This window comes from Lathyrus oleraceus, chromosome 7 (assembly GCF_024323335.1).
Source record: "Lathyrus oleraceus cultivar Zhongwan6 chromosome 7, CAAS_Psat_ZW6_1.0, whole genome shotgun sequence".
Classification (NCBI taxonomy): domain Eukaryota; kingdom Viridiplantae; phylum Streptophyta; class Magnoliopsida; order Fabales; family Fabaceae; genus Lathyrus; species Lathyrus oleraceus.
In genome coordinates, this window is record NC_066585.1 from 327,539,577 (window position 1) to 327,567,314 (window position 27,738).

Genomic DNA, 27,738 nt, shown 5'->3' on the forward strand with positions numbered 1-27,738 from the left:
CCATAGATGCATGACTTTAAAAAAGATGCAATATCACCAAAATTGTCACCAAAATTATCACCAAACTGAAGAACAACATCAAATTCATATTCACAGAGCATTCAAATATGTTAAATCATTTTAACATCAATTCATCATCAAGTAAACAAAATGATTTGCACAATTATCCGTACATTTCATAATATATATTTCTACAGTGAATATACGTCTACAAAATCAATTATCTCACAAGACACTACCATGAGGTAACTTTGCATGTTAGCTCTCCAACGCTTCAAAAGGCACCTCATTTGGACCTACGGAACTAAAGTTATAGCCAAAATTGTCGTGCTATGCAACATAGTTCAAAATGGGTTTCTTTATTTAAATTTTGGCCTACGTTAATCGATTGACATCAATTGCGTTTGTATTCTGTTTCCCTCAAAAATCACATTTATAAGACATGCAATCTATTAATTCCAAATGATAATCGATTGTCATTGTATTTTTTTAATTTGTACGCGTGCAATGGATTGACATGGAGTGTTAATCATTTGACACTAGCTATTTTCCAGAAAATTCCAGTTTTTCCTTTGATCTAAATCCCTCTCATTATCAACCCATCAAACATCATTCAAATTATTATTTTCAAATTGCACATACTCCATTATTCAAATTGAACATCTCACAACAATATCACCACAAGTAAATAAACTATAGTGCACCAATCAATCCAGGATTATGTAAATTTGACATACAATTAAATCATCATTCTCACCAACATTTATACTCATGATCAAAGCTTCATATATTCATCAATGGTAGAAAATTACATATGCATAAACACGATGATTCAAACATGGATTCAATCCCAATAATTGTAAAATCAATATAATTAATCTACCATCAAATTTCAGATTTTAACACAAAAACAACACATCTATACGAAAATTACACAATTTTAATGAGTAAGGATCTCTTTTCTCTACCCTATCATTTAAGACACTCATAGAGAAAGTTCATTCTCCCCCTTACCTTAGGTTCCGTGAAAAATTTAGATTTGGATTAATGTTCTTCCTCTCTCTTCAAGCTCTAGCCATTCCTTGTCTCTTTTGTCCCAAAATTTGTTTTTACGTACTGATCCTGAAGACTCTCTAGTAACTTTTTTTTATTAGAAATTTAATTCTCCTCAACTAATGATTCCTACAAAGCCCTTATTTATTTCTCTATTCACCTAAATACCCTTTATGACTCTAATTCTATTTTAATAAAATAATAATAATAATCCTCGTTATTTCTAACTTTATTGTAAATTAATTAATTAAAATAATACTTCATTCTAATTATTTTTAATAAAATTAATTATTCTAAATTTTCTACTACCCCATGTAGCACCTCAAATTTGCACCCCCCATTCATTCACTCATTTCATGTTTAGGTCATTGACATTACACTAACATTTCATTAACTTTGCATAGAGCATTGCATCACATTCAACTGGCATGGGCATCAGGAGAATTCCTCAGTGCAAAAGAGCAAAGCATTTCATTGAGAAAAAGGCCATATGGGTGTTCCAATGAGCTTATGTGAACCCAAGGTTCATTTTGATGCAATTTGGCCAAGTGTTGAAAGCTCAAAGTCCACAGTGCAGTTTCAGGTCATCTGGGGCCCATAAAAGTCAACTACAAAGTCAACTGAGGGCTAGGAGGTGGAGAGATGGTTTGAGACACTTCCTTCATGTCCCAAAGAAGTTCATTTGTCATTACAAATACTTATCTTGAAGAATTTGAGGTCAGATCAAAAGTTTCCAAAAAAGGAAAGTGACCTGTAATTGAAAGTTCCCAAAAATGGAAAGATTTTGGTTCAAATTCAACTTGATTTTACATCATCAAAGAAGATTCAAATGAAAATTTGAATCTAACATGAAAGTTGAAGATCTTTCTCTCCCATTTCTAAAAAGTCCAAGATCATGAGCATCTGGTGAATGGTTGAGAAGTTATGGCCAGATGATTGCACAATGTCATACCCTGAAATTCGCCCTACCCTTCACACTGATCACATAGATCACTAACTTAAACATTTGAATATCATTTTCATCCATACATTTCATTTGAATAAGCATGGTTCAACTCGATTCATGAGTCATGTTGGTTGGATTCAATAATCCATGGCATAGGCAGTCATCATCTCGTAATCATGGCGATAATTGCAAATTAATTCTAATTTCATATCGATTCTAATTTCAAATCAATTTTTGGAGTTTGGATTGATTTTTGAGGTTAAGTTTGTTTGTGGACTTTTAATTGATCGATGAGTTTCTGATTAATTCATTGTGTCATTTTGAAAGTCGATATTTCGATGTCGATGATTTCGGATTGTTAACTTGCTAAAGCCCATTCACCCTTTTTATGTTAAAAATCCATCTTTTTTGAATCCCTATCCATAATCCACATTAATCCATTTTCATTATCCAAATTCATTTCTTCTATCCATTTAGAAAATTCATTATCCAAACTCATTTTTCTATTCATTTAGAAAATTCATTCATAAACCAATCCAAGTTCTTTTTCATTTACTAATCCAAATATCCCTTTATCCATTTTTAAACCATATCCAATTCCAAAATCAATTAAACCATTTTCCAAATAATTCCATAACATGATCCAAAACCATATGCATGTAGTTTGTCCATAAAAATAAATAATAATAATAATGCAATGGAGAAAAAAGCAAATGAAATGATACAGCAGTACAATGCAAACAGCAAGCTTCATCAAGCTACACACTCCAAGTGAAGCCAGCGTCAAAGCATAAGCGGCAAATGAAGCGCATGAGCAACGCAACAGTACTACCTCAAAGCAGGAAGTAACGGAAACGAGCTACTACAAACTGCCAAACGCGAGCTAGCAACATTCAAAACGCAATGGCAAAATGAAATTACAAAGAGCAAACGCAAGCCACCAAGCCAATACCAAAACCTTCATAAACTCACAAAAATAACAGAATTTTCTTCCTAACAAGCTTCTAATCTCACTCTCACAACTCTATAAATCAATCTTCACCTCTCTCTAACAAATTTCGAGATTCTTCTTCTTCAACCTCATCGCATCTCTAACCAACTTTTCTCCTAGCCATCACCGTAACAAACCTTCAACCGCTTCCAATCTTCACTCTTCAATTCTTCCGCATAACTGTATGATCATCACAACCGAACCACCAAAGATCCTGCAACAATTCTGCAACAATTCTCTCCATTCTCGGAGGTGATAAGCAGAAGGAAAAAGAAGAAATAATAGAAAAGAGAAATCCAGAAGAGATCCGAATAATCGGAAACTCACGATCCAAGAGGCTTCTTCTTCATTTTGATCGGCAATACCGGTGTAACGTCTTCGTCTTCATCTCAAAGCGGAGACGCGAGCGAGGCCTTCATCATCCACCAAGAACCTTCAACAAAATCCGTAGAAGCTCGCAACTCATAACGGAATTGATGAGAAGCTCCAATCAGAAAGAAACCGAAAATTGAAGAAGCAGAAGAAGGATAGGAGCAGAGGAGCGATTGTTCATACCGAAGCAGTGTCTAAGAGCTGTCCGCCGTATGCTCCGTCGTGGACGTCGAAGGTACGCAAAGATTCTCCTATTTGACTCGTGTTGTCGATGTTGTAAAGGCATCGATTAGGTGAGCGTTTATCCCAAATTCATGGATTTGATTACCTCCATGCGAGGACTTAATTGAAGGTTTTTACCTAGGTTTCTTAAAATGATCTTTCTAGTTCGGTCAATAAAGAAGAAGTTGGAGTAGGAAATAGGGAGTAGATTCGTGGCAGGTGGTGGAAGCGAGAATGAGTGTGGTGAGTAATTCGCCGCTGTCGGTGATGAAATTCGGGGCGGCAAGGCTTTTTCGGTGAGGAGCGTTCTTTCGTTTTTCTTCTGTGAGGTTAGCGAGCGATGGGAGAAGGAGGATGGATCCTCCATTTGGTTTTCTCTCCTCAATTGTTATTTTTGGGCCTTAGGCTCCAGACAAGGCCCATGTCAAGTGAATTCTGTGCATACTTCCCCCTTTCACGGTCCATACCCCCCTTCCTGCTTGGGCTTAGGGCTAACAAGGCCCATTCTGATTCTTTCATCCATTTCCTTGCGTTAGTGGTTACTAATTAAATTAGTTTAGATAGTTGATTAACTAGATTAGGATATTAATTGTGTAGCTACTGTTAAATTAGGACATTAGGACTAAACTAGAATTTTCTAGAGATTAAATAGGAATTGATTTAGTTTAGGATATTAAAATTTTCTAGGATCTTAATTAGGTGATTATGATTTTTTTTGGTTTAGAAATATTAGAAATAATTTTAGGATTTAGAATATTTTAGAAGTTAATTAAATAATATTAAGTTCAAACTTTTAATTAGAACTTACTTAGAATAGAAATTTAATTCAATTAGTCCATAATGATAAAATGACGATTCTACCCCTAGGCTTAGAAATAATTCAATCTTGCATGCTCCCTTAATTTTAGGACGATATTACTTGATTAATTGAGCTTCATGTTGAATTTTAGCTTCTGTTTTGGCTTTGTGATCCACTTTTGACCCTAGGCTTTGACCTAGTGGCTTGTTACTTACATTTGAGTTGTGAATTTCAGGTTCAAGTAGGCATCTCCCTGATTGATGTTGCTCCTTCATTTGAGCTTGATCATTTGTTGTTGTTGGCTAACATTTGTGTGTTTTGTAGGTTGAGGATAGTGTTTGCCTTATGCCTTATGTGTTGCATATTGGGTTGTCTGTTTGATATTGACTGTTGACTGTTGGTCTGAATTCTGTACTGATTGGTTTAGCTGTTTCCACAGGTACCTAAGTTGCTTTAAGTTCATTTGAACTTTGCTTTGCTTTGCTTGTGGTTGGCATACCACTTAGGTAATGACCTCTAACTTCATGTAGTCTGGAAGACCTGTCATGTTACTTTGGCAGGCACCTGTCTGAAGCCCTCCTTAAGAGGCAATGTTTGTGGTTGTTTAATTTTGTACCAAGCAGATAAAGACCTCTTAAGAGGCAATTCGCAGATAAAAGGGATGTGTAATCCATCCCCTGCTATTCAGTTGTGTCATTCACTTTGCTCACACCATGTGTTGATGCATTGTGAATAAGAACCCAATATCTTGTTGTGTCAGTCATGTGGAGAAGAGTTCCTTCATTCTGAACTCCCACACCTTCTATTTGATTCAAGCTCTCCCAGGCCAGGGATAAGAGCTATGAGGCATAACCCTCATCTCCCATTTCATCTGCTTCACCCTAACTCTCAATGTTAGGGTTAAGAGCTAAAAACACCCCATTCCAGTTGGCTTGTTTCTACAGCCTAGCCTTGTATGAGCCCATCTGTTTGCATATAGTGTGTGTGCTTGCTTTATTGTGCTTGTATTTGCTTGATTGTGCTGTTTAGGCTAGCTTGCCTCCTGTGCAAGTTAGGATAGAGACTTCAACATAGGGACCGTATGCATGACAACTTCTAGGCTCGAGTCGTAGTCTCCCTAGTAGCTTGTTATCTCCCTAGTCTCTGATTAGGATAGAAGTTCTTTCCGTGTTAAGGGGAACTACGTCGCCCTGATCCTCATACCAGATGAGGTACGTAGGCAGGAGATGAGTTAATCTCTCCGGGCGCCCTTTTTCTTTTTCAACCCTCTTGTGTGTGTTTGGAGTCTGACATAAGCCCAGCGATTGGCAGTCGGTTTCCTGCGTGTTGTTTGTGTTTGGAGTCTGACATAAGTCCAGCGATTGGCAGTCGGTTTCCTGCGTGTTGTTTATTTGGAGTCTGACATAAGTCCAGCGATTGGCAGTCGGTTTCCTGTGTGTGCTTGTTTGTTTGGAGTCTGACGTAAGTCCAGCGATTGGCAGTCGGTTTCCCGTTTGTGTTTTGTTTGGTGTGCGTTAGCCGAGCTACGAGTGCTCTGATTCTTTCTCTGGTTAGAGAAGATACGTATGCATAGGATGCGACATCCTAGCGAGCACGTTTCCCGTTTCCCCCGAACTACGTCGACTCTGATGTTTGTGTCTGACAAACTACGTAGGCCCAGGATGTGATATCCTGCCGAGTCCCTTTCTTCCATCTTTCATTTGTGTTTCCTTCCAGTGTGTGTGTGCAGTTTTGAGCAGTTTCTTTAGCAACCTTTCTTCTATTCTTTCTGAGCGTGGATCCCGTCGAGTACGACAGATGCGTAGGGGTGCTAATACCTTCCCTTCGCATAACCGACTCCCGATCCTATCAATCTCTGGTCGCGAGACCATGTCCTTTCCAGGTTTACTTCGAGCGTTTCCTTTCCCTCCTTTGGGATAAATAACGCACGGTGGCGGCTCTGTTGTTTCTTTTCCCGTCGGTTTTTCGCGTAATGCGACAGCTGGCGACTCTACTGGGGACAATCCCGAGAAGTTGACCTATTGCTGGTCCATCTTCCCTAAGCGAGTCAGTCCTAGCGCTCTGTAGGATAGGGTTTGGTTGCTTTTACTGCTTTATTTATTGCATTTATGATTATGATGTGATTGTATATATATGCATTATGTGTTTGCATGCATCATACTTTCATTGTGCTGGCTGTGTCTGTTTCTCTGTGGGGCGGGAGTTACAAGAGGTAAAAGGCCCAATACCCAGGCTATGAGTGAACTCTAGGATACCTAGGAATAGAGTGATTCATGGGAAGCGGGTGGTATTGCGCCACTTAGCGGAACATGATATCACGAGCAGTTCAGATCCTGATGGGGTATTATCGTTACATACATCTGGTGTGTATATGATGATATTCTTGAAAGGGTTATTTATCCTGCGTTTCTCTTGACCTTACCCTGGCCTAGATGACACCCGTGAGTGGGGGAGGGAATGAATCATTACAGGTACCGTTGGTGACTTGATCTGTTGGTGACTCTTGGTTCCCGTTGGTGACTTGGTTCAGAAGTGTAGGTCTCAGATGACTTTGGGTTTCAGATGACTTTGGGTTTCAGATGACTCTGTGGTTCCGAATTCATGCCGAAGTTCTGATCCTGTGCTCGTGATGCACAGCCAGCCAGTCATGGTTGCATCATTTGCATCATAGCATGTTTATTTTCAAAAGAGAGTAACGCAAAAAAATGATGAAAAAAAATGAACGATGAAAAATGCAACAAAAAAAAAACAGTTAACCCGCATATGTATATCCTTTTCAGGATCATTCATGATAAACAGCATACGCATCATACACATCATACACATATCATTCTTGCATTACAGGTGTTCTTGAACAAGACTTCTCACTCTGGTTCCTGTCCTAGGCAGGATTGCTGATCGTCGTCCGCACCGCTACGCTACAAGACTGAATCAACAGAGAAGTATGGATCAAGTTCAGGCTGAGTTGGCAGAGATGAGGGCTAACATGGCCCAATTCATGACCATGATGCAAGGAGTTGTTCAAGGGCAAGAGGAGCTGCGTGCCTTAGCATAGAGACAGGAAGCTGTGATTCCACCGGTCCACCGTGGTTCACCAAAGGGGGTCCCTGTTAATGAAGCTGTTACTGCTATTATTCCCGTCAACAACTATGATGTGGGTGATGAGTTGAGGGGTATCTGGATTAACGGACAACCTATTGCTGCGGAGACTGTCGATGTTAGAGAGACCCGTGCTCCGGTGCGCCATCCTGCTCCGTTGGTTGACAGACAAGAGGATATGTTTACTCTCCTCAGTGAGGATGATGAGGTTGTAAGGACTGAAGAGAGGGATAGGAAGGTTGATGCCCTAGCTGAGAAGATTAGAGCCATGGAGTGTCAGAACTCTTTGGGCTTTGATGTTACCGATATGGGCTTGGTTGATGGATTGAGAATTCCTTACAAATTCAAGGCGCCATCCTTTGACAAATATAATGACACTTCTTGTCCTCGCACCCATGTGCAGGCCTATTACAGGAAGATCTCTGCATACGCAGATGATGAGAAGATGTGGATTTACTTTTTCCAAGACAGCTTGTCTGGAGCGTCTTTGGACTGGTACATGGACCTGAAGAGGGAGTCTATTAGAAGCTGGAGGGATTGGGGTGAAGCCTTCTTGAGGCAGTATAAGCACAACATGGATATGGCTCCAAGCCGAACCCAACTGCAGAGCTTGTGTCAGAAGACTGGGGAAAGCTTCAAAGAGTACGCCCAGAGATGGCGTGAGCTAGCCGCAAGAGTACAACCTCCGATGTTGGAGAGAGAGCTGACTGACATGTTCATCGGGACCTTGCAGGGTGTGTTCATGGACCGCATGGGGAGTTGCCCGTTCAGTAGCTTTTCTGGTGTTGTTGTCTGTGGGGAGAGGACTGAGAGTCTCATTAAAGCAGGAAAGATACAAGATCCTTGCTCTTCAAGTTCTTCGAGTTCTAAAAAGCCATCCTCTGGGGCACCCAGAAGGGGAGAGAGTGAAACAAATGCTGTGCACCGTCAGAGAAATATGAACAGAAGACAATATCGTCAGGTTGCTGCTGTGACTATTCCAGCAACTCAACAATATCAGAGAAGACCAACTCAGCAATATCAGCATCAGCAACATCGTCCTCAACAGCAGGCTTACCAGCCTCACAATGGTAATCAAGCCAGTACGAGTAATGAGAGGAAGAAGATCACTTTTGATCCGATCCCTATGTCATACGCAGAACTGTATCCCTCTTTGATAGAGCGGAACTTGATTACTCCCAGAGACCCACCGGCTATACCCGTCAACCCTCGGTGGTGGTATAAGCCTGATCAGCATTGTGTGTATCATTCGGGTGCTCCGGGCCACGATGTGGATAGTTGCTTTCAGTTGAAGATTAGGGTTCAAGACCTTATGAGATTAGGTATCCTGAGCTTTGAGGACTTAGGTCCCAATGTTAATCGAGCTTGAAGATAACAAGTCCCAGGCTGGCGTTGGCTTGTCTTCTGAGGTCTTCAAAGAAAAAGGGTTGTTCAGAAGTGGAGGTTTTATCCACGTCAATCAGAGTGGGGAAGCTGCTGATGCAAAGGATACTGACAGTTGTCATCCCTGGCGGGATCTGTCATAATTGGGTCGCTGTGGATGTTCCTACAGTCATTCATAAGTCAGAGTAATAATCACTTTGTTTAAAAACCCTTCTCCCATGCCAAAAGGAGAAGTGATGACATTGTTGGCAAAATAAATGCAATGATATTTTCATTCAAATAAAAGCATGTTAAACATTTGTTTTTCCATTTGTTTTCCCTTTTCGCTTTTTGCATGAAATCGGTGATCACAAAAAACCCTAAAAACAAGAATAAAAGCAATCTTTTCATCTGCATAACGATTGTCTTGTTTGTTTTCCAAAAAGCTTTTATATTCAAAATCATTATGTAGGTTGATTCTTAAACCCATTGAACATAATGATCCAACGCCATCTCCCAATTTTGAATTCCCTGTATTCGAAGCAGAGGAAGATGATGTTGAAGGGATTCCTGACGAGATTTCCCGACTTCTTGAGCAAGAAAAGAAGATCACTCAGTTGCATCTCGAGAATCAGCTAAACAGTCCAACTGGGGCATTACAAATGTAATCAAAAAAAAAAAAAAGAGGAGGGTAAAAAACCAAAATCAAAAATCAAAAGAAAGAAAAAAAGAAAGAAACAAACAAAAGAAAAAATAACACCCTCAAAGTCCCAAGTTGACTGATGTTGAATGGATTCAGAGTCGTTACGACCAAGTGAATCTGATCGAAAAAGAGATTAACTGCCATGTGCCATGGTCAGTTATATCAGCAGAGAATAAAGAAAGCATTCGAGAAAAAGGTCAAGCCTCGTGTGTTCCAAGAAGGTGACCTTGTGCTCAAGAAAGTCTTGTCTTTCGCGCCCGATTCCAGGGGCAAGTGGACGCCAAACTATGAAGATCCATATGTTGTCAAGAGAGCCTTTTCAGGCGGTGCTTTGACACTTACAACAATGGACGGGGAGGATTTCACTCGTCCTGTGAATTCAGATGCAGTCAAGAAATACTTCGCCTAAAACAAAAAAAAAGAAGCAGAATAGCTCGCTAAGTTGAACACCCGAAAGGGCGACTTAGGCAAAAAGGAGCGCCTCGGTGGATTGAAACCCGAAAGGGCGATCCAGGCAAAAGTTAGAGACATTGAAAAAAGAATTTGCATCCCGCTAGATTGAGTACCTCACATTGGGGCAATCTAGGCAAAAATTAGGGATTTGGCAAGTAACTGCATCCTGACAAGACTGGGTTCTACATCTGTCATCCGCCAGGAATTCTTGATTCGTTGTCAACCGAAGCTTCGAATACATCGAAATTCGGAATTGGTAGAGAAAAGGTCATTATGTTAAATGTAGCCCTTTCCAATATATATCACCGATTTCAAACTTGTACAGATCTATGGAGTCTTGCCATTTGCAGACTACCATTCCATCAAATCAATTTGAGCTTTTATCCAATTATTTGCACTCTTATTTGTTTCAACTCAACAAATGTTTTGCATGTTTTAATTGATAAAGTATCATTGTTTTCAAAATAAATAAATTTTTCACAAAATTGTTCTTAAACAAAGTGAACATTCACAATGATGGAAGGATACTTAGGAGATCCGCAGTGCTCTCCCCAGGGTGGTATGATTACCAACAAGGTAAGACATTTGTTCGTATCTCGAGCATAACTGTATCTTTTTCCTGTAGAACCTCTTATGGTTTCTCCTCAGCGAGGTTGCTCAGTGCAGTGTTGGTTGAAGTTGTTCATCTTCATGTCCCCGGCAGTGCAGCATTCTTCCTCCAAGTCCCTGTTAGCCCCTATTGTGGTGCATCCCCAATAGAGTGTTGTTTGAGCCCTATTGTGGAGCATCCCCAGCAAGTTTGCTGTTGGAACACTTTTGTGGGCCAGTTCCCAAGCAGAGTGTTTATTGAAGACTTCAACTTTCGTCTCTCCAGTAGAGCAGTCTTCTCCTCTCCCCGGCATGGGTGCTTGTCTTTGGAGATTCGGTATTTGGTGGATAGACATCCCAGTAATCCGGCATTCCCTCGGATAGATTCCTCAGTGGAGTTGTTGGCATGATGAGCTTTATCAATGCCTATCTATCCTCATCAGAGATCTGGTTGCTTCTTGGTATCTCTGATCTCCAGCATGAGTTGTTGTTGTGGCAGTGTCTGCCTGTGATATGAACTCTGTTCTCCGGTTGTGACTGATGATCCCTCCGGCAGCCTCTTGTGGCCTTCCTCTCCTGCAGGATGTTGTTGTTCCTTGATATCCCAGTCTCCAGCAGACCTCCTGTGCTCTCTGGTGATTTTGGCCTTCCCTCTGGAAGAGTAGTACCGGATGGTTGATTCCTGGACCTATGTGTGTTAAGCATGTCTGTTTGATAGCATTCATCATACATAAATATTGCATACATGCATAATCGTAACATTCAGATACTCATGTTGCATCTGGTGCCATGTATCTGTTGATTGTTGTCTCTTGCTAATTGGTGATACAGATCTCCCTAGTAGATCCTCCCTAAGCAGATGTGAGTGTGTCTGATCTCTCCGTACAGAGTCGACCCCTTAAGCAGAAAGTGTTTGTCATTTCCTTCTGCATTCCCCACTGAGTTATATCCTCGGGGATGACGGTTATTTCCGTTCCCTCCCAACACACGTAACGGGATGGGTTTTCCCTATTGAGTTCTTTCCTCATTAGGATGAGTCTTGATTCAGTCTGCCTTTTTGGATCGATCTTAAACTGGCTTCCTTGTGGCTGTCTCTTGTGCTTCCCTGTGGTATGAATGAATAGTTGCTCACTAACCAGCACTCATTCATCTTATCCTCAACGGAATTTTATGGGCTTCTACCTACGAACCGGTAGCTGTAAGTCCTATCTTTACGGTTTTCTACCTACGAACCGGTAGTTATAAATCCCACTTTAATCCCCTAACAGAGGTAACATTTGTGGTTCATTCTGGTTGTTGGCGGATTTTGCGGTCTTCTACCTACTACCCGGTAGTTGTAAATCCTTTTTCTCACTCTGTCCCTCAGCAGATTGTTTGTTGGCTTCTACCTACGAACCGGTAGTTGTAAGTCCTCTCTTTGTGGTCTTCTACTTACCAACCGGTAGATGTAAACCCTATTTTCTCCCCTTTGTGGAGTCAACCCTTGTGCTCATCCTAGTCGATGACGGTTGCTGTTCCGTGGTTTTCTACCTATGAACCGGTAGATGTAATCCCCTCTTTGCGGTTATCGTTATCCAGTTTCGGTATTGATATTCCTTCTCCCTTTTGGATATTTGCTTTGATTAAGCAACTTTATCCTCAGTGGGTCGTACCCTTCCTTGTGAATAATTGCTCCGAGTAAGCAATTTTGTCCTCAGCGGGTCCTCTTTCATTCACCGTTTGCCGATAATGTTTGTTGTTTCCCCTTTTGATTGGTCATCTTTACATACCTAGTCTCGGTATCCTGATGCCTTTCTTTTCGGTTGATCTATCCTTTAACAACCTACAACCCGGTTATGGATAATCTTCCATGCGAGTATATTATCTACGTTTTGACGGCTATAGATAATATATCTCATGCACTCTTCGGTCGAAGCCTTTTGTTCTTCCCCGGTCGAGTAAGATTCGTATTCCTTGTGGAAACGAATGTCCATCCTTTAACAAGTTTGCTTTCGCTCTCTTCAGGATGATGAGTGTTTTGGAACATACACCAATTCACGTTTTCGGTTGATTTATCCTTTAACAACCTACAACCCGGTTATGGATAATCTTCCATGCGAGTATATTATCTATGTCTTGACGGCTATAGATAATATATCTCATGCACTCTTTGGTTGAACCCTTTGATTGTTTCCCCAATTGAGTAAGATTCGTATTCCTTGTGGAATCGAATGTCCATCCTTTAACAAGTTTGCTTTCGCTCTCTTCAGGATGATGAGTGTTTTGGAACACAAACCAGCTCACGATTTCGGTCGGTTTATCCTTTGACAACCTACAAACCGGTTATGGATAATCTTCCATGTGAGTATATTATCTACGTTTTGACGGCTATAGATAATATATCTCATACGCTCTTTAGTCGAGGTCTCGTCCTTCCTCGTTGAGTAAGATTCGTATTCCTTATGGAATCGAATGTCCATCCTTTAACAAGTTTGCTTTCGCTCTCTTCAGGATGATGAGTGTTTTGGAACACACACCAATTCACGATTTCGGTTGATTTATCCTTTGACAACCTACAACCCGGTTATGGATAATCTTCCATGCGAGAGTATTATCTACGTTTTGACGGCTATAGATAATATATCTCATGCGCTCTTCGGTCGAAGCCTTTCGTGTTTCCCCAGTCGAGTAAGATTCGTTGTCCCCTTGCGGAATCGAATATTCATTCTACCCCAGTTGTTTGGATAACTGCCTTGTTCGCGCAATTTATCCCCAGTGAGTCATCTCTCGTCTACCCTGTTGTTGTTGGTAACGATTGTTTCTCTTTTTGGTCGATTTATCCTTTGACAACCTACAACCCGGTTATGGATAATCTTCCATGCGAGTATATTATCTACATTTTGACAGCTATAGATAATATATCTCATGCGCTCTTTGGTCGAAGTTTTGTCCTTCCTCGTTGAGTAAGATTCGTATTCCTTGTGGAATCGAATGTCCATCCTCTAACAAGATTGCTTTTCTAGCTCTCTTCAGGATGATGAGTGTTTTGGAACACACACCAATTCACGATTTCGGTCGATCTATCCTTTGACAACCTACAACCCGGTTATGGATGATCTTCCATGCGAGGTTATTATCTACGTTTTGACGGCTATAGATAATATATCTCATGCGCTCTTTGGTCGAAGTTTTATCCTTCCCAGTTGAGTAAGATTCGTATTCCTTGTGGAATCGAATGTCCATCCTTTAACAAGTTTGCTTTCGCTCTCTTCAGGATGATGAGTGTTTTGGAACACACACCAATTCACGATTTCGGTTGATTTATCCTTTGACAACCTACAACCCGGTTATGGATAATCTTCCATGCGAGGTTATTATCTACGTTTTGACGGCTATAGATAATATATCTCATGCACTCTTTGGTTGAACCCTTTGTTTGTTTCCCCAACTGAGTAAGATTCGTATTCCTTGTGGAATCGAATGTCCATCCTTTAACAAGATTGCTTTTCTAGCTCTCTTCAGGATGATGAGTGTTTTGGAACACAAACCAATTCACGCCTTGGTCGGTCACCTGTGATATTCCTACAACCCGGTATCCTTGGTGTTCCTTCCTGTCTCCTCCCTATTGCGACCTTGGTCCCCTGTGGAGTCAGATTTTCCTGAGTCGAAATATACATTTTTCAGGTTTTCCTCAGATGTTTTTGGTTGATTGATATATCTCCCCCGTACACCGGTCTTGGATATTCATTCTTCCCGAGCTTGTTACCTACTAGCCGGTAACACCTCACCCCTTTCTTTCTCCCATTCATCTGTCGATGTCTGGTTGAGTCCTTCCTATTCGTCCGTTGGCAACAAGCCGTGGTTTCTTTCTCCCATTCATCCGTTGATGTCTGGTTGAGTCTTTCCCATTCGTCCGTTGGCGTCTGGTCATTGTATCCTTTCTTTGATAAATATCAAAATCCCCAGTAGAGTCGTCGGTAAACGTCTTGTCTGGTTCCTGTTGTAAATATCTTGTTCATCCCCCGCAGAGTGCAAATTCCAGGTTCTTTTGGTATTCAATCCCTGATTACCTTGAAAGTATGATAGTCGTTGCCTTCATCCATTCAGGTTCTCAGTTGATTGAATACGGGCAGCTGTAGCACCTCAAATTTTCACCCCCCATTCATTCACTCATTTCATGTTTAGGTCATTGACATTACACTAACATTTCATTAACTTTGCATAGAGCATTGCATCACATTCAACTGGCATGGGCATCAGGAGAATTCCTCAGTGCAAAAGAGCAAAGCATTTCATTGAGAAAAAGGCCATATGGGTGTTCCAATGAGCTTATGTGAACCCAAGGTTCATTTTGATGCAATTTGGCCAAGTGTTGAAAGCTCAAAGTCCACAATGCAGTTTCAGGTCATCTGGGGCCCATAAAAGTCAACTGCAAAGTCAACTGAGGGCTAGGAGGTGGAGAGATGGTTTGAGACACTTCCTTCATGTCCCAAAGAAGTTCATTTGTCATTACAAATACTTATCTTGAAGAATTTGAGGTCAGATCAAAAGTTTCCAAAAAAGGAAAGTGACCTGTAATTGAAAGTTTCCAAAAATGGAAAGATTTTGGTTCAAATTCAACTTGATTTTACATCATCAAAGAAGATTCAAATGAAATTTTGAATCTAACATGAAAGTTGAAGATCTTTCTCTCCCATTTCTAAAAAGTCCAAGATCATGAGCATCTGGTGAATGGTTGAGAAGTTATGGCCAGATGATTGCACAATGTCATACCCTGAAATTCGCCCTACCCTTCACACTGATCACATAGATCACTAACTTAAACATTTGCATATCATTTTCATCCATACATTTCATTTGAATAAGCATGGTTAACTTGATTCACGAGTCGTGTTGGTTGGATTCAATAATCCATGGCATAGGCAGTCATCATCTCGTAATCATGGCGATAATTGCAAATTAATTCTAATTTCATATCGATTCTAATTTCAAATCAATTTTTGGAGTTTGGATTGATTTTTGAGGTTAAGTTTGTTTGTGGACTTTTAATTGATCGATGAGTTTCTGATTAATTCATTGTGTCATTTTGAAAGTCGATATTTCGATGTCGATGATTTCGGATTGTTAACTTGCTAAAGCCCATTCACCCTTTTTATGTTAAAATCCATCTTTTTTGAATCCATATCCATAATCCACATTAATCCATTTTCATTATCCAAATTCATTTCTCCTATCCATTTAGAAAATCCATTATCCAAACTCATTTTTCTATTCATTTAGAAAATCCATTCATAAACCAATCCAAGTTCTTTTTCATTTACTAATCCAAATATCCCTTTATCCATTTTTAAACCATATCCAATTCCAAAATCAATTAAACCATTTTCCAAATAATTCCATAACATGATCCAAAACCATATGCATGTAGTTTGTCCATAAAAATAAATAATAATAATAATAATGCAATGGAGAAAAAAGCAAATGAAATGATACAGCAGTACAATGCAAACAGCAAGCTTCATCAAGCTACACACTCCAAGTGAAGCCAGCGTCAAAGCATAAGCGGCAAATGAAGCGCATGAGCAATGCAGCAGTACTACCTCAAAGCAGGAAGTAATGGAAACGACCTACTACAAACTGCCAAACGCGAGCCAGCAACATTCAAAACGCAATGGCAAAATGAAATTACAAAGAGCAAACGCAAGCCACCAAGCCAATACCAAAAACCTGCATAAACTCACAAAAATAACAGAATTTTCTTCCTAACAAGCTTCTAATCTCACTCTCACAACTCTATAAATCAATCTTCACCTCTCTCTTACAAATTTCGAGATTCTTCTTCTTCAACCTCATCGCATCTCTAACCAACTTTTCTCCTAGCCATCACCGTAACAAACCTTCAACCGCTTCCAATCTTCACTCTTCAATTCTTCCGCATAACTGTATGATCATCACAATCGAACCACCAAAGATCCTGCAACAATTCTGCAGCAATTCTCTCCATTCTCGGAGGTGATAAGCAGAAGGAAAAAGAAGAAATAATAGAAAAGAGAAATCCAGAAGAGATCGGAATAATCGGAAACTCACGATCCAAGAGGCTTCTTCTTCATTTCGATCGGCAATACCGGTGTAACGTCTTCGTCTTCATCTCAAAGCGGAGACGCGAGCGAGGCCTTCATCATCCACCAAGAACCTTCAACAAAATCCGTAGAAGCTCGTAACTCATAACGGAATTGATGAGAAGCTCCAATCAGAAAGAAACCAAAAATTGAAGAAGCAGAAGAAGGATAGGAGCAGAGGAGCGATTGTTCATACCGAAGCAGTGTCTAAGCGCCGTCCGCCGTATGCTCCGTCGTCGACGTCGAAGGTACACAAAGATTCTCCTATTTGACTCGTGTTGTCGACGTTGTAAAGGCATCGATTAGGTGAGCGTTTATCCCAAATTCATGGATTTGATTACCTCCATGCGAGGACTTAATTGAAGTTTTTTACCTAGGTTTCTTAAAATGATCTTTCTGGTTCGGTCAATAAAGAAGAAGTTGGAGTAGGAAATAGGGAGTAGATTCGTGGCAGGTGGTGGAAGCGAGAATGAGTGTGGTGAGTAATTCGCCGCTGTCGGTGATGAAATTCGGCGCGGCAAGGCTTTTCCGGTGAGGAGCGTTCTTTCATTTTTCTTCTGTGAGGTTAGCGAGCGATGGGAGAAGGAGGATGGATCCTCCATTTGGTTTTCTCTCCTCAATTGTTATTTTTGGGCCTTAGGCTCCAGACAAGGCCCATGTCAAGTGAATTCTGTGCATACTTCCCCCTTTCACGGTCCATACCCCCCTTCCTGCTTGGGCTTAGGGCTAAGAAGGCCCATTCTGATTCTTTCATCCATTTCCTTGCGTTAGTGGTTACTAATTAAATTAGTTTAGATATTTGATTAACTAGATTAGGATATTAATTGTGTAGCTACTGTTAAATTAGGACATTAAGACTAAACTAGAATTTTCTAGAGATTAAATAGGAATTGATTTAGTTTAGGATATTAAAATTTTCTAGGATCTTAATTAGGTGATTATGATTTTTTTTGGTTTAGAAATATTAAAAATAATTTTAGGATTTAGAATATTTTAGAAGTTAATTAAATAATATTAAGTTCAAACTTTTAATTAGAACTTACTTAGAATAGAAATTTAATTCAATTAGTCCATAATGATAAAATGACGATTCTACCCCTAGGCTTAGAAATAATTCAATCTTGCATGCTCCCTTAATTTTAGGACGTTATTACTTGATTAATTGAGCTTCATGTTGAATTTTAGCTTCTGTTTTGGCTTTGTGATCCACTTTTGACCCTAGGCTTTGACCTAGTGGCTTGTTACTTACATTTGAGTTGTGAATTTCAGGTTCAAGTAGGCATCTCCCTGATTTGCTCCTTCATTTGAGCTTGATCATTTGTTGCTGTTGGCTAACATTTGTGTGTTTTGTAGGTTGAGGATAGTGTTTGCCTTATGGCTTATGTGTTGCATATTGGGTTGTCTGTTTGATATTGACTGTTGACTGTTGGTCTGAATTCTGTACTGATTGGTTTAGCTGTTTCCACAGGTACCTAAGTTGCTTTAAGTTCATTTGAACTTTGCTTTGCTTTGCTTGTGGTTGGCATACCACTTAGGTAATGACCTCTAACTTCATGTAGTCTGGAAGACCTGTCATGTTACTTTGGCAGGCACCTGTCTGAAGCCCTCCTTAAGAGGCAATGTTTGTGGTTGTTTAATTTTGTGCCAAGCAGGTAAAGACCTCTTAAGAGGCAATTGGCAGATAAAAGGGATGTGCAATCCATCCCCTGCTATTCAGTTGTGTCATTCACTTTGCTCACACAATGTGTTGATGCATTGTGAATAAGAACCCAAGATCTTGTTATGTCAGTCATGTGGAGAAGAGTTCCTTCATTCTGAACTCCCACACTTTCTATTTGATTCAAGCTCTCCTAGGCCAGGGATAAGAGCTATGAGGCATAACCCTCATCTCCCATTTCATCTGTTTCACCCTAACTCTCAATGTTAGGGTTAAGAGCTAAAAACACCTCATTCCAGTTGGCTTGTTTCTACAGCCTAGCCTTGTATGAGCCCATCTGTTTAAATATAGCGTATGTGCTTGCTTTATTGTGCTTATATTTGCTTGATTGTGCTGTTTAGGCTAGCTTGCTTCCTGTGCAAGTTAGGATAGAGATTTCAACATAGGGACCGTATGCATGACAACTTCTAGGCTCGAGACGTAGTCTCCCTAGTAGCTTGTTATCTCCCTAGTCTCTGGTTAGGATAGAAGTTCTTTCCTTGTTAAGGGGAACTACGTCGCCCTGATCCTCATACCAGATGAGGTACGTAGGCAGGAGATGAGCTGATCTCTCCGGGCGCCCTTTTTCTTTTTCAACCCTCTTGTGTGTGTTTGGAGTCTGACATAAGCCCAACGATTGGCAGTCAGTTTCCTGCGTGTTGTTTGTGTTTGGAGTCTGACATAAGTCCAGCGATTGGCAGTCGGTTTCCTGCGTGTTGTTTGTTTGGAGTCTGACATAAGTCCAGCGATTGACAGTCGGTTTTCTGTGTGTGTTTGTTTGTGTGGAGTCTGACGTAAGTCCAACGATTGGCAGTTGGTTTCCTGTGTGTGTTTGTTTGTTTGGAGTCTGACGTAAGTCCAGCGATTGGCAGTCGGTTTCCCGTTTGTGTTTTGTTTGGTGTGCGTTAGCCGAGCTACGAGTGCTCTGATTCTTTCTCTGGTTAGAGAAGATATGTATGCATAGGATGCGACATCCTAGCGAGCACGTTTCCCGTTTCCCCCGAATTACGTCGACTCTGATGTTTGTTTCTGACAAACTACGTAGGCCCAGGATGCGATATCCTGCCGAGTCCCTTTCTTCCGTCTTTCATCTGTGTTTCCTTCCAGTGTGTGTGCAGTTTTGAGCAGTTTCTTTAGCAACCTTTCTTCTATTCTTTCTGAGCGTGGATCCCGTCGAGTACGACGGATGCGTAGGGGTGCTAATACCTTCCCTTCGCATAACCGACTCCCGATCCTATCAATCTCTGGTCGCGAGACCATGTCCTTTCTAGGTTTACTTCGAGCGTTTCCTTTCCCTCCTTTGGGATAAATAACGCACGATGGCGGCTCCGTTGTTTCTTTTCCCGCCGGTTTTTCGCGTAATGCGACACCCCACCACTTCTCTTAATACACCTATCAATGCTCCACATACACACATGATTCATTGGATCAAAATGGTACTCGTGTTATTGGTTTTGGGATTCATTGGATCCAATTCACAAATGGATTGAGCTTTTTAAAAATGGTACAATCTAGTTCTGGATCAATAAAGAAAAATCAGTTTTTTTGAAAAACCCTATATAAGACTATAAGTAGATTAATTATTATGACTAAGAGTAAGTTCTCTTCCAATAGGTGAAAACTCAGGTTTAGGGAAATATGAATAATGATAAAAAATACTCAAACTCAAAGTTGGAGTTATTAATTATTTCCCCTTAGGATGAGAAAGAGTGAAGTAAGACACTTTTTTTTAAATGTGACATCTTTAGAAATACAGTACTTGCAACTAGGAAGATGATAAATTTGTGTACCTCTTATGTTATGTTAGGAGAATAAATCACAAAGACACATTTAAGTGCACAATAATAAAACATAGTTTGATGTTGCTTGTGGACATGGACAAAACTTACACAACCAAATACTTGAGATTCAAAACCATGCAACGTAGAAGAAGAAGGAAAAACCGATATCATATATTGAGCAATACTAACATCACCTATAATATAAGGTGGAACGTGATTAACTAGATAAAAAGACAATCACAAATGCTTCACCATAATATGATTTTGGGAGAAATTTTTGGATGAGAAGAGCTCAAGCAAATTCAAGTAAGTTACAATTTATTTTCTTTTTGTGACACCATTTTTTTTTCTTTTTGTGATATTTACTAGTAAAATTAGAAAAAATATGATTGACAAGTTATTTACCATTGTCATAGTGTATTATTTTAATACCTTTACCAAATTTCATTTGTACTATATTATAAAATTCAATAAACAATTATGATATTTTTGATTTATTATTCATCAAGAAAATCCAAGTTATTGGAGAACAGTCATCAATAAAAGAAATAAACCATCTCATTCTAGAAATGTTATAAAGATGGATTGGTCCCAAAACATTATAATGGATAAGACAAAACAGTTCAATACTTTATTTAAGACTCGAAGGAAAGGTAGTTTTGTTATGTTTAAAAACTGACAAATATCATACTTAAAAGGCTCAAGAGATTGTTTTGAAAATAGAGATTACATCATACACTTTATTAATGAAAAAGAAGGATGATCATGATGCTTATTCCAAAGTCATATTTGGGAGGAATAATAAGAATATCCCTAAATTGAAGTGGAGATGACAACACCTTTTGACCAGTTCATGCATCAGAGAGATGATACAACCCTTCATGCTCCTTAGCAACTCTGATCGCATTCCTCATTACGAGATCCTAAAAACTACAATGAGAATAAAAATTGCACAATTATTATTCTCTATAATCTTGTTAGTAGAGATAAGGTTGTTTGATGGATTGATAACATGAAACATATCTTTCAATTTAAAAGACTGGAGATCAATGTTTCCACAACCATCAATCCACGTATGAGAACCATCTAAAACAATAATATACATAATGTCTGAAGGAGAAATATTCTTCAAAAATATATTGAGAATCAAATGCCATTTGATGAGTGGCACTCTTAGAACCAAAAATATTGAGAATCAAGGATTCAACCACTCTTAGAACCAGTATCGACAACATTAAGGGTAAAAATTTATTAAAAAAATAAAATAAATGAATAGTATCGGTGCCTAAAAGTTGTTGCCTAAATGAATAGTAATTTCAAGAGGAACAATACCTTTAGAATGATAAGTCATCGCGACAAGAGCAGTGCCATCGAATGAAAAGTACATTTGGGATGAACACCTTCAAAATTTCAAAGATCCCTCAATTAACACTATGAGATGTTGGATCAAACTCTAGTATGGTCGAAGGGTAGCTTCTTGGTTCGATAATCCGACAGGATAATTAGCATGTCGTCGATGTCTGCTCACATGTTGTAGTCTAAGTATGCTAGGATTATTAGCATGCCGAATTGGGCATATTTGTTATGATCAATTGTTTAAGTTAGTGTGTTCTTTAAGTTAGCTTGTGTAATTGGCCTGTGTTAGTTTTCTTATAAATAACATACTAGTTCTCTAAGCCAATCCATTTATGTTGCATTAGTAGACAAATAAAAAATGACTATGGTAGAGAATGCCCACAATGTCATTTTATTGAGCCTTAGTGATAATGTTCTTTGATAGGTTTCGAAAGGGATGACAACGTCAGTGTTATGGGTGAAACTAAAAAGTTTGTACATGACCAAATCGTTGGTCAATCGCCTCTACCTGAAGCAAGCTCTATATTCATTCAATATGAATGAAGAAAAAGTTCTAGCAGAGGAGTTGGATATGTTTAACAAGATGATTCTTGATCTTGAAAACATTGATGTCATGATCGAGGATGAAGATCAAGCACTGTTATTGTTGTGTGCTTTGCCCATATCACATGCTCGCTTCAAAGGATTTAAGCGAACGAAAAGAGCACAAGCCATATTCGAATGGTGAAGGCATGTCGATTAAGGATAAATTCACAAATAGAGATGGAAATTTCAATAAGAAGAAGGGTAAAAGTAAACAAAAGTCTTATAGTGGTGATGCATCTGGTATTCGATGTTATCACTGTAAGAAGGAGGGTGATACAAGAAAATATGCCCTGAACGCCTGAAAGATCATGAAGGTAGGGATAACGGAAACACAACCATTGTTCAAGATGATTTCGACTCATTTAATGTTCTTGTGGTTTCAAGTGGAGACTTAAGTAAAGAGTGGATTATGGATTTAGGTTGTACTTGTCACATGACTCAAACAAAGACTTGTTCGAGGAACTATGTGATTAAGATGGTGGATCTGTATTGCTTGGAAACAAAAATGCTTGCAAAATTGCAGGTGTTGGATCGGTGAGATTCAAGCTCCATTATGAGTCAATAAGGTTATTGACTGAAATCAGGTATGTACTTTATTTGAAGACAAATTTGATTTCTCTTGGTGAATTAGAAAAGAAAATATATGTTTTCCAAGGAGAGAAAAGTATTCTAAAAGTCATGAAAGGGTCTAAGGAAGTCTTAAGAGATGTGAAGAAACAAGGCTTGCATACCCTTGAGGTTGTAGTTGTCAGCATTTATGCAGATGTTGCATGCATGAAACCTTTGTGAAAGATAGAAACTTGGAACATGAGATTGTGTCATATCAGTGAAAGGGGTTTGGTCGAATTGGGGAAACAAAATCTACTTGGTGGAGACAAATTCGAAAAGCTGAAGTTTTCTGAACCTTGTGTACTTGGAAAATCTTACAGAGTAAAGTTCAATAAAGGAAAACAAAGAATACATGGATCCCTTGATTACATCCATGTTGATCTTTGGGGGCCTGCAAGGTATCCATCACATTCAGGAGCAGGGTATTTTTTATCTATAGTTGATGACTATTCCAAAAAGTTATGGGTATTCATCCAAGAGACCAAGGATGAAGCTTTTGAGAACTTCAAAAAGTTGTAAGAATCTGGTCGAAAATCACACTGGCAGAAAGGTCAAGAGGTTGAGAACCGACAATGGCCTTGAATTTTGCAATGAGGTGTTCAACAGTTTTTGTGCAGTCTCTGGTATTGTAAGGCACATAACTACTACACGTACTCCCCAACAAAATGGTTTGGATGAAAGGTTTAATCGAACCATTTTGGAAAGAGTTAGATGCGTGTTGACTAGTGCTGGGTTAAAAAAGGTGTTTTAGGCAGAGGCTATTTCGATAATAACATATATAATAAACATATGTCCTTTGGCCCTGTTTGATATGAAAACACTTGAAGAAGTTTGGTCGGGACATCCACCAAATCTCAAAAAACTTAGAGTATTTGGCTGCATAGCCTATGCTCACATTAGGCAACACAAGGCCGAACCTAGAGCTCTAGGATGCATGTTCATGGGATACCTTGAACGAGTCAGAGCTTATAGGATATGGTGCCTAGAGATAGGTAATAGGAGGTGTATCACCAGTCGAGATATAGTTTTCAATTAAGCTGAGATGGCTTTCAAGAAAATTGATGACATTAGTCGAAGTGCACAAGTATTTGAAGAAGATTTGGAACATGAAGAGATTCATGTTTAGGTGGAGCATGTCGATGTCGAATTGCGTATCCCAGATCAAGTTGAAGAAGAAGCACAAGATGCTGAAGATACTGAGGAAGTTGAGGAAATTGTCGATGACTACCTATTGGCAAGAGATAGGTCAAGAAGAGTTATCAAGCCATCTCAAAGACTTGGGTATGTAGATCTCATAACTTATACCTTAATTTATATAAGTGAGGTTTTAGATGAAGAACCTAGAGACCATAAGGAGGTTATGAGGAGTCAAAATAAGACTGAATGGATGAAGGCCATGGATGATGAGATGAACTCTTCATGAAAATCACACTTGAGAACTGATTAAGAAACCTGTTGGAGCCAGGTTAGTCAGTTGTAAGTAGATTTTCAAATTTAAGGAAGGAATTGAAGGAGTGACGTCGAAGAGATACAAGGAAATATTGGTCGCAAGGGATTTCACTCAGAAAGAAGGTATCAGATTCAATGATATGTTCTCTCCTGTTGTGAGGCACATGTCCATTCCAATGTTACTTGCCATGGTGGCATAGTTCGACCTATACATGGAACAAATGGGTTTGAAGACTTCTTTCTTGTATGGAAATCTAGATGAAAAAATCCTGATGAGGCAACCTAAAGGGTATGCAGAAAAGGGAAAGGAAGATTATGTGTGCAAGCTGAATAGATCTTTATATGGACTGAAACAATCTCCTTGACACTGGAATAGGAGTTTCGACAAGTTCATAGAATACATAGGTTTCATTAGAATGCAGTTCGACCATTGTGTTTACTTCATATTTCGACCTGGAAATTCATTTGTTATTTTGTTGCTTTATGTGGATGATATTCTCATAGAAAGCAACAATATCGAGGATGTATTGAAGGTGAAAGTTGAACTTAATAAGGAGTTTGATATGAAGAATCTGGGAGTTGCATCCAGGATTCTTGGGATTGACATCCGAAGAGACACAAAGCAGTCGAAATTATGCTTATCTCAAGAGACATACCTACGGAGTATTCTCAAAAAATTTAGTATGTCGAATTCAAATCCTGTTGTGACTCCGACAAACCCTCAATTCAAGATGAGTACAAATCAGTGTCCTAGTACTAAGGTTGAAAGAGCTTATATGAATAGCAACTCATATGCTAACATAATAGGTTCTTTGATGTATGTTATGGTTTGTACTAGACCCGACATAGCATATGATGTAAGTCTTATAAGAAGGTACGTGGAGAATCTTGGAAAGGCTTACCCACAAGCATTAAAGTGGATTCTAAGGTACATAAACGAGTCTCTAAATAGAGTCCTAATTTATTCTAGAGCATGTGGTGAAAATAGTAAAGAAGAAATCGAAGGGTATGTCTACTCTGATTATGTAGGTTGTATGGATTCCATAAAATCTATTTCACGATATGTGTTCACTATGTTTGGCACAATAGTTAGTTGGAAGGCAACACTTCAAAAGGTTGTTCCCTTATCAACCACTGAAGTGGAATATATCTCCCTTACTAAAGTTGTGAAAGAAGCATTGTGGCTTGAAGGTTTTGCTAAGGATATGAACCTTCAAGGTCAAGTTATCATTGTTAAATGTGATAGTCAAAGTGTTATACACCTATCTAAGAATTCAATCTATCATGAGCGAACCAATCACCTCGATGTAAGGTTTCATTTTGTCAGAGGGGTAATCGAGAATGGAGAAGTCCATGTGTTAAAGGTGTTAACAGGTCACAATGTTGCTGATATAATCAACAATACATTACTAAGTTGCAAGTTTTTCCACTATACGCAGTTAATAAAGATGCATGAAGAAAGCTAGTTTGTTCCATTGATGTTATAAAGTTTGTTCTAAGGTGGAGATTTGTGAGATATTGGATTGAGCTCTAGTATGGTCGAAGGGTTGCTTCTTGGTTCAAAAATTCGACAGGATCACTAGCATGTCGTCGAAGTCTGTTCACATGATGTAGTCAAAGTATATTAGGAATGTTAACATGTCGAATTGGGAATGTTTGTTATGCCAAATTGTTTAAGTTAGTGTCTTCTCTAAGTTAGCTTGTGTGATGGGCCTGTGTGTAAAAACCCATTAGTTTTCTTATAAATAGATGAAGCTAGCGGAAATATACTCGAACGTATCGCACGCTCGAATGTACAACAAAGTCGCCATCGAACTTTATTTATCCCCAAAGGGAAGGGAAAACATCAATAAAACCCGGGGGAAAGAGATATATTGGGTAAGGAAGTCGGTTATGCAAGGGGAAGGTATTAGCACCCCAAACATCCATGGTACTCCATGGGAACCGTTTTGATTGTTCTCGCTCGAATAGGTATTATATCTAAAGATTACTCACAAAAGAATGGGAAAGGAAAGGAAATAGATAGAGTGATCGGTGAGGATTGGGGCCCTCATGCCTACGTATCCTCATGGTGCAAGGAGGAATTCAGAGCTTCGTAGTTCAAGGAACTAGAGGCGGGAGGTGAAAAGAAGTTGTGATCAAGGTATGGTCTGAACCAAAGAATAATGTTTTGAACTCCAACAAGGGTGAAAAGATGAACCCAAGAGTAAACTGGTACGAACCAACAAGTGATGGCCTACAACACAATATCACTGTATTGGAACAACCGAAAAGGAGAGGAATTAGGTGTTTGGGTTACGGGCCAAACAACTCTTGGTTCATAAGGAGGTAGAAGATGGAGCACAAAGGTATAATGTATTTGGCTCAAAGAATAGGTATATCATGTGGAGTGAATGAAGGTAGAATAACGAATGTATTATGGGACGGGCAAAATGAAGTGACCGAAGTCACATAAATGAATATCTGGTGACAAGTGACTAAAGAAGTATTGTTTGAAATTGAAAGGTGAAAGTATATTGGAATCCATAAGATAAATGGGATTTATACCATAGAGATGTCTGGGTGACGGGCCAAACAACTACAGATAGAAACGTGGACTTTATGTTATACGTCCTAAAAGGATGTGTATGGAATTCCAAAGAAATTGTATTTCGATGTCAAGGGATTAATATGTCGTTGGGTGAACGATTTATGATCGAAGGTAGGTAATGAATAGTGAAAAAGATGGATGATGCCCTAAGGCGAAGGGGGATAATTAGAAGTATGCTCGCCAAGGATTCGCATCCCCGTGCCTACGTATTCTTATCGTGCAATGAGAAAGTCAGAGAAATCGTAGTTCGGAACTACGAGAATAGAGAGAGAGACATACATTGATGAAAAGTATAACTTGTACCAACAGATTGGTATCAAGGGAACCCACAAATGGATGGAACTTGGAATCAAAGAGTAAACAAGCCTCTCAACCAAAGAAATGAATTAAATGTCTGGGTGCGAGGCAAACAACTCTAGATTCATAAGATGAACTGGCGTTACAACGTCTCAAAGGGGTAAAAGCGGGCCCAAGAGAAAGTATTGTTGTGTGCAAGGAACAATATATCACTGGATGGGGAACCAACTGTTCGAGATCAAAGAAGAATTGTATCTTTGATCCAAGAAAGGGGTAGACTCTTAATCGAAGAGCAAAGTGGCCTCTTAGATGAAAAAGAATGAATTTAATGTTTGGGTGACGGGCCAAACAACTCTCAATTAATGAGGTGAACTGTCATTAAGACGTTCCAAAAGGATTGACAAGGAGTCCAAGGAGAAGTATGATTGATCTCAAAAGGATGATATGATTGGATGAATGGAGAATGATTAATTGATAAATAGGGTAGCTCACGAAGAAACCGGGTTCTCCTGTCTACGTATCCTTATAATGCAATAAGGAAATCAGAGCTTTTGTAGTTCAGGCTACTAGGGATGAAAACAAGGTGATTGATGAGGCAAAAGAAGTAGAATTGATTGAAATGAAACATGGATTATAAATAAGGTAGATTGACAAATAAGATAGCTCACGAAGAATCTGAATTCTCCTGC

At 39.4% G+C, this 27,738-nt stretch overlaps 1 protein-coding gene and 1 long non-coding RNA gene across 4 annotated transcripts; one reads left to right on the plus strand and one right to left on the minus strand.

Annotated features, from left to right (window-relative positions):
• Positions 1-2,729: 2,729 nt before the first annotated feature.
• Positions 2,730-17,627, minus strand: LOC127100821 (uncharacterized). 2 transcript variants are annotated; one of them, XR_007794480.1, is made up of 2 exons: positions 16,883-17,627; positions 2,730-3,423 (listed from the first exon to the last, which is right to left on the minus strand). It is a non-coding gene; the product is annotated as an uncharacterized LOC127100821 (long non-coding RNA). The 2 variants fall into 2 exon arrangements; XR_007794479.1 differs by lacking the exon at positions 16,883-17,627 and adding an exon at positions 3,546-3,695.
• On the plus strand, positions 4,485-9,174 carry LOC127100820 (uncharacterized). 2 transcript variants are annotated; one of them, XM_051038103.1, is made up of 2 exons: positions 4,485-4,889; positions 7,269-9,174. In XM_051038103.1, the coding sequence occupies exon 2, from the start codon at positions 7,661-7,663 to the stop codon at positions 8,849-8,851; it is 1,191 nt and encodes a 396-aa protein (XP_050894060.1). In that variant the 5' UTR covers positions 4,485-4,889; positions 7,269-7,660; the 3' UTR covers positions 8,852-9,174. The 2 variants fall into 2 exon arrangements, with proteins under 2 accessions (XP_050894060.1, XP_050894061.1); XM_051038104.1 differs by having other exon boundaries at positions 4,875-4,889; positions 7,273-9,174.
• Positions 17,628-27,738: the final 10,111 nt, after the last annotated feature.